Here is a 7313-nt window from a genome sequence, read left to right as displayed (position 1 = left end):
CTCCACCTCCCATGTTCAAGTGATTCCCCTGCCTCAGCCTCCTGAGTAGCTGGGACTACAGGAGCATACCACCACACCCAGCTAATGTTTTGTATTTTAGTAGAGACAGTGTTTTACCATGTTGGCCAGGCTGGTCTCGAACTCCTGACCTCATGATCCGTCCACCTTGGCCTCCCAAAGCGCTGGGATTATAGGCGTGAGCCACCATGCCCAGCCCTTTATTTCTTTTTATACCAAATACAAAATATTATGTTCTATAGATATATCACATTTTGTTTATCTGCTTGTCAGTTAATAAACATTCAGTTGTTTCCACATTTTGGCTATTAAGAATAATGTTGCTATGAACACTGGTTTTTCTATAGACATATATCTTCCCTAGGAGTAGAATAACGGGATCATATGATCACTCATGTCTAACTTTCTGAGGAACTGTGAAACTGTTTTTCCAAAGCAGATGTACCATTTTACATTCCTACCTACCGTGTATGATGGTTTCAATTGTCTCTATATCTTTCCCCATCTTCTTAAGTATTACTATTTTTTTTTTTTTCCTGACAGTCTCTTGTTCAGGCTGGAGTGCTGTGGCATGATTTCAGCTTACTGCAACCTCCATCTTCTGGGTTCAAGTGATTCTTGTGCCTCAGCCTCGCAAGTAGCTGGGACTACAGACCTGCACCATCATGCCCGGCTATTTTTTATATTTTTAGTAGAGATGGGGTTTCACCCTATTGGCCAGGCTGGTCTCAAACTCCTGACCTCATGTAAACCCCTCGCCTCAGCTTCCCAAAGTGCTGGGATTACAGGCATGAACCACTACGCTCAGTCAGTATTACTACCTCTTACCTGAAAACTAGGAAAGTAAACTATATCCATGAAAAGAGCATCAACAAAAGAAACCATACAAGCAGTTAAGAAATGGGGCCAAGCTTATTAATCCCAGGACCTAGAAGGAAGGTCAAGGATTAATGCTTTCTATCATATCCTGGGTACTGGCAATGAGCTCTTCTTTCACCCTGAGGCTTCTCAAATTCTATACTACTTTCCCCAAATGAAAAGTCATAATATATGTCTATTTACAGAGAGGAAGGGAAAAAAAATTAGAGAATATTTTGGACCACAGATAGTCATATGAAGCCTTCTATTTCTATTTGAAATACAATATAACAACTATGTTTTCCTGAATAGACAAGTAAATGGAAACATATCTGAAATGAAAGCTAAGGCTATACCATATTCATAACTCACAAATAATTGTAAACAACATAGATCAGTTTATAATTAGCAACAAGGTAGCATGAGATATGGGGCAGTTTTCCAACTGGAAGAGAAATGCTAAGAGGCAGTAGTGCCACATTCTGGGTCAGTCACATTTTTAATTTGTTTTTCAGAACAGTACAGATTAGACTAAAATTTGGCTCTTAAACTACAGAAAACAGATTCTGGTTCTCCAAATATCTCCAAGCCAAAACTGACCTCAAATCTGTCTATATATTTCTCATAATGCCTCAGCAGCTAATTTATAATTTCAAAGAAGCAATAGCTAAATCTATGTTGGTCTTTCAAAAGTAAGAGCCTATAAATGACTGGGTCTCTTCAAATAGCTGTATCTAGGCTGGGCGCAGTGGCTCACGCCTGTAATCATAGCACTTTGGGAGGCCAAGGCAGGCGGAATATTATTGCCTGACCTCAGGAGTTCGAGACCAGCCCCTGGGCAACATGGCGAAACCCTGTCTACTAAAAATAGAAAAAATTAGCTGGGCGTGGTGGCGCACGCCTGTAGTCCCAGCTACTTGAAAGGCTGAGGCACGAGAAATGCTTGAGCCTAGGAGGTGGAGGTAGAAGTGAGCTGAGACTGGGCCACTGCACTCCAGCCTGGGTGATAGAGTGAGACCCTGTCTCAAAAAAAAAAACAAAATAATAAAAATAAAAAAGAAAATACATAAAAAACGAATAGCTACACCTAAAATAAACAACACAGAGTACTATTAAACAATGTAAATTATGAACTGGTGCCTAAACACCTTTGCAACGTCAATTTTTTAAATCTAAGAAATGCAAACAATCACTATGTTTTCTTAAAGTCTGTAAATTTGGAATCCTTGAAACATCCCTGGAGTTTTTTTTTATTAACATGAATAGACACCAATTTTATTAATATGAATAGACACCAAGAAAATGGACTTACACCATGGTGTAACTCCCTTACTATGAGGGACAGAAGGATCATAGAGAGCATCTAAAGCAGCTCATTATATGTGAGTGATTTACCTCTTGCTACTTTTTTTGTCCACTTAAGGTGAGATTAGGCCGTAGGTGCTCCAAACTGAACTGCAGCAATAGTTAATAACTTACCAACTGGACTAGTAGAAACTCGCTGGGAAGGTGGTCTGAAGCCAGGTGCCTTTGAGTTATCAGGATGCATGTTTTCCAAGTGTCCAAGCACTGAGTTACCCAGGAACGCTGACTGAACAGTGAAAGAGGCATCTGCAGCCACTCGTGAGGACAGTGGACCATCTCCCCAACCCTGGTTAGCTGGCACCTGACTACTATCAAAAAGACTGCTGAAGTGATTGAAAAGTGTGGCTGGGCCAAATGTAGGTGGCAAAGATTTATTTGCTGGGTTTATGTGCATCTGAGAACCATTCATGATGTTCACAGCTGAAGAAAGCTGCACTGTAGCTGGTGGGCCTTGAGGTGGTGTTAAAGTAACTGGATTTGTAACAAAAATAGACTGGGGATCCTGGTGAATAGTTGCATTTGGTACCATGGAGTAAAAAGAACCTCTAGGCTGCATTCGATGAGAAACTCGAGGTGCTGGTACAGCTAACTGAGGTAAATTACTGGTGTCCTGATTATCAGCAGCAACCATTCTGGGTGATGTCAAAGTCAATGGAGCAGGTTCTGAGTTAGATGCAAAAGGCATTGACATAGGACTTAAATCAGACACACTGGATGGCTGTGCCTCCTCTTGTGTGTTACCAGAAGTAGGAGTGGGACTACTGGATGGGTGAGTTTCTGGAGCTCCCGGGGTGTTGCTGGCAGAGCTACTGCAACTGTTTGCAGCTGAAGATGGGGTACATAGGTTTGCCATGGGCTGGTCCTGTGTGGACACTTTCTCTTTGGTGGGTGGCACAGCAGAGAAAGACTCCATCTTTTGTGAAGAAAGCTGTGCTTGAGAAGTACTTGCAGGTAGAAATGTGGTAGGAGCTTGCCCGCTAGTGATAGGTGCAGAGGAGACAGAAGGCAGGGAACTACAAGTGCTTGTCACAGAAGAAATCACTGTTGCTGGAGGACTCGTCTTAGGCACACAGGCAAACAACTGCTTCCTGACTGATGAAGGAGTCCGGGTATTAGTGACACACAGTTGCTGATTGGCAGCAACTACAGAAGAGACAGTGATAGGACAACTGGCAGTAGCTAGTCCAGCAGACTCTGAGGGTAAAACAGTCCCGTTCTGGTTAGGTAGACGGCTTGTGTTATTATGCTTTGGAGAGCTATTTGTGTTGCCAGGATTCACAGGTCTCACTGGGAATGGTCCCCACGTGTTAGGAGAAGGTGAGAAGGTTCCTCCAAACTGGGCCATGGGTAAGCGAGGATGCCGAATCTGTTGCATAGTTTGAGCAGCCAGCAGGGCAAAATGTGGGTGAGGATAAGCTAAGGGTAGAGAAACTGGGAAAGAAGAACGTACATTTGTTGTAACATTCTTATTAAGTTTATTAGCGGGCTGGAACGTAGATAACGTTGTTGCCTGTGAAGTTACAAGAGTTGGAGCACCCAAAGGAAATGCATTTTTACTGGAAGCTGCTGTGGTACCTACTCCAGATGAGAAGTTAGCATGAATTGATTTGGTGCTGGCAGGTGTTCTGATATGATTTTTAGGAATCAAGTCTTCCAGTTCCTTAGCAGGATCTTGAATGAGTGCATTGATTAGTTGAACTGCATATCTTGTTGATTCTGTGCCACCCCTGGAGAAAAAAAAAAAAAACAGAAACAAGACCAAAAACATTAAAAAAGGAAAACAAACAGGTAATCTTAACCATCAAATAAAGTTCTTAATTATACCATACCTAACAAAGGTATGCTTCTTATAATTTCTACTCAGAACTAACAGTATACATTTTGCACAATTACCTTATTGTGATCATTCTCTCGCCATTCTTATCTTTTTGTTTATCCACATCAATATGGGCACCAGTAACATCTTGTATTGCAGTGATGTTGCATCCTCCTCTTCCCATTATCCTGGACACGACTGAGGCTGGAACAGACAATTTCTTTGACCTATAAAATGAAGAATACACATGAGCTTATGAAATTAAATGTCTCTTTATTTAAAAAGATGTCTCAGTAAGTATGTTCATGGACATTTTGTAGAATAACATTTCTCAAATGCTAAAGAGGAAATTATTAAGTTTTTATTTTAGAAACTGATCTCTTTTAATATTGAATTGAATTTAGTAAAGTTAAAAATTACATTGCCTCTGCAGTTTCAGAGAACCTAACTTTAAAAATTACACTGCCATTTAAAACAAAAATTATATTTAAATCACTCACAATATAAGCATTCAAATCTGCCCAAAATAATACACATCAACTAAACTGCAACGACCCTGTTAAAATAGTGAATACCATATTATTAAAATCCACACAGAATAACCATGCTAGCTTATTCATTTTAAACCAGTATCAACAGCTCATACTTAGCAACAAAAAATAAAGCCTAGGTCAATGATGAGCTGACATGTATTCTGAATCTAAAGCTGATTATTAGCACTTTAGTTCTAGAATTACTGAGACATGAGAAAGAAAAAAAGAAAGAGAAGGCCTTTACATTTGAACTACATAAAAAGCAACTCAGGTTATCCCAAAAAGCCAAAATTTCTTGTGTCATATAAAACATGCATGCAAAATTTATACACTGCTTCTAATTTTGCTTTAGCATATTCTGGATTTAGTGTGGCAATGCAGTTTAAAATAATGACCACATTCAAATTATTCATTAATTAACTAGGTAGCCGTCTCACATGAGAAAGGGAAAATATATGAAAATTAAAAAGATGGAACTAATTCTATTTACCTTCGTACAACTTCTTTCCACCCTTCTTCTCTTTTCTGACCCCTTTTAGGGCTAGTGAGATTCAGCTTTACGTTTGGAGAGCTTAATGGCAATGACACTGTCTTGTAGCTGGTTGACAAGGAATTAGGATTCACTTCACCTTCAAGTCTAAGAAGAGACAAATAGCAAGTACAATAAAAGATAAGTTTTAAGATAGAAACTCAAGAGACTGTTCCTTTATAGCCAGAGTTATGCTGAAATATTCGTATTAAACTTTGGCACATCAAATAATCAATGAGTCAGAAAAACAGAAATAGAGCAAAGAGCCCATCATTTATTTTAGTATTAAAATGGATTCAGATGCCAAAAATTAGACCATAATCAATAAAAATGACATAGTTAGATAAAATCAAAGCATACAAATACTTTCAACTTCAGACTATGAATCCTATAAAAATTTCTAATAATCTCATTTCCCAACTAGCACATGATCAAGACACATGGGTGAATTTCAGTTTTGAATATTGAAGATAGATAATGTGGTAGAATTCAATTGTTTAACACAACTTGTACTTGGATAATATACTTCAAATTCTTGTGCCAGGCATGAAGAAGGAAAGGTGCAGGTAGAGTTAACAAATCAGAAACATTTACCGTGTCTGAGTTTTGGAAGTAGCAGTACTTGTCTTTTCTTCTTGGGAATGAAGGAGCAGTGAGGGGTATTTAGAGGAATTCACATCCATCACAAAATTTAACTCTTGGCTTTTACCACCACTGCTACTCTCACTGTTGCAGTCTGTGCTGTCCAAGTTATCTGAATCACTATTCCCACCTGCACCACCACCTCTAGGTTCTCCATTTATTTTATTTTTATCTGCCTTTTGTTGGGCTAAAGACATATGTTGTTCTGGTAAAATTAAATGTGCTGTAGGAGGGGTTTCTTTTGTTTTGTTCTTCTTATTTTTCCGATTGGCACTGGGAGTTGTCACCACGTTGGCCCGTTTTTTCCCAAACACATTTGTGAATGTTGCAGATGTTGCAGAGATTCCAATTGTGGTGGTGGTGGTTGCACTAGGAGGTTCTATAGGAACTTCTTGCTCCACTGAAATAGTTAAAAAGAATAAAAATCATACTGAGAGTCACAGATCTCAAAATAAATTGACAATATATTTGATAATTCATAATAATTCAGTCTTTTACATCATATTTTCCTTTCACCAGTATTCACTAAGAAATAAAAAAATCTTTATTTATTCATTTTTTTGAGATGGAGTCTTGCTGTGTCGCCCAGGCTAGAATGGAGTGGTGCGATATCGGCTCACTGCAACCTCTGCCTCCCAGGTGCAAGCAATTCTCCTGGCTCAGCCTACCGAGCAGCTGGGATTACAGGCACCCACCACCATGCCTGGCTAAATTCAGTATGTTTGGTAGAGACAGGGGTTTCCCCATGTTGGCCAGGCTGGTCTTGACCTCCTGACTTCAAGTGATCCACCCTACTCAGCCTCCCAAAGTGCTGGGATTACAGGTGTGAGCCACCATGCCCAGCTGATAATGATAGCTTTTAAAGATCATGATGTGCATTTTAGGGACATAAATGTAGATGCCACATATATGTACTTTTCATTAGCTTTACTGAGATTTAATTCACAAACCATATAATTTACTCATTTGAAGTTATACTATTCAATAGCTTTTTGTATATTCACAGAATTGTGCATTCATGACCACATCAATTTTAGTACCTTTCTGTTATCCTAAAAAGAAACTCTGAAGCTGAGCATGGTGGCTCACACCCACAATCCTATCTCTTTGGCATGCCAAAGTAGAATAAGTGCTTGAAGCCCAGGAGGTTGAGGCTTCAATGAGCCATGATCACGCCACTACACTCCAGCCTGGGCAACAGAGTGAGGCCCTGTCTCAAAAAAAAAAAAAAAAGAAAAGAAAAGAAAAGAAAGAAAAGGAAATTCTGCACTCCTAAGCTATCACCTACCCTCCAATCATCCCTTCATCCTAGGTAACCACTAATCTACTTTCTGTCTCTATGGATTTGCTAATCTGGATGTTTCACATACATGGAATCATAAAATAAATATCTGGTCTTTTGTGACTGGCTTCTTTCATTTAGTAAAATGTTTTCAAAGTTCATTCATATTATAGCATGAATCAGTACTTCTTTTTTTTTTTTTTTTTTTGAGACTGAGTCTTGCTCTGTCGCCAGGCTGGAGTGCAGTGGCGTAATCTCAGCTCACTGCAA

General features: G+C 39.3%; 1 protein-coding gene across 1 annotated transcript in view; it reads right to left on the bottom strand.

The window, feature by feature from the left end:
* LOC105510137 (ankyrin repeat and KH domain-containing protein 1) overlaps window positions 1-7313 on the bottom strand; it is a 75183-nt gene that overhangs the window by 18064 nt on the left and 49806 nt on the right. Inside the window, exons 14-17 of the mRNA XM_011939769.1 lie at window positions 5714-6161; window positions 5081-5227; window positions 4135-4284; window positions 2356-3968 (exon numbers count right to left, since the gene is read on the bottom strand). Coding sequence (XP_011795159.1) covers window positions 2356-3968; window positions 4135-4284; window positions 5081-5227; window positions 5714-6161 — 2358 coding nt within the window. The remainder of the gene's footprint in view (window positions 1-2355; window positions 3969-4134; window positions 4285-5080; window positions 5228-5713; window positions 6162-7313) is intronic.

The sequence above is a fragment of the Colobus angolensis genome, unplaced genomic scaffold (genome assembly GCF_000951035.1).
Source record: "Colobus angolensis palliatus isolate OR3802 unplaced genomic scaffold, Cang.pa_1.0 Scaffold183, whole genome shotgun sequence".
In the NCBI taxonomy this organism is placed as follows: Eukaryota; Metazoa; Chordata; class Mammalia; order Primates; family Cercopithecidae; genus Colobus; species Colobus angolensis.
This window is presented reverse-complemented; position numbering and strand designations above follow the sequence as displayed.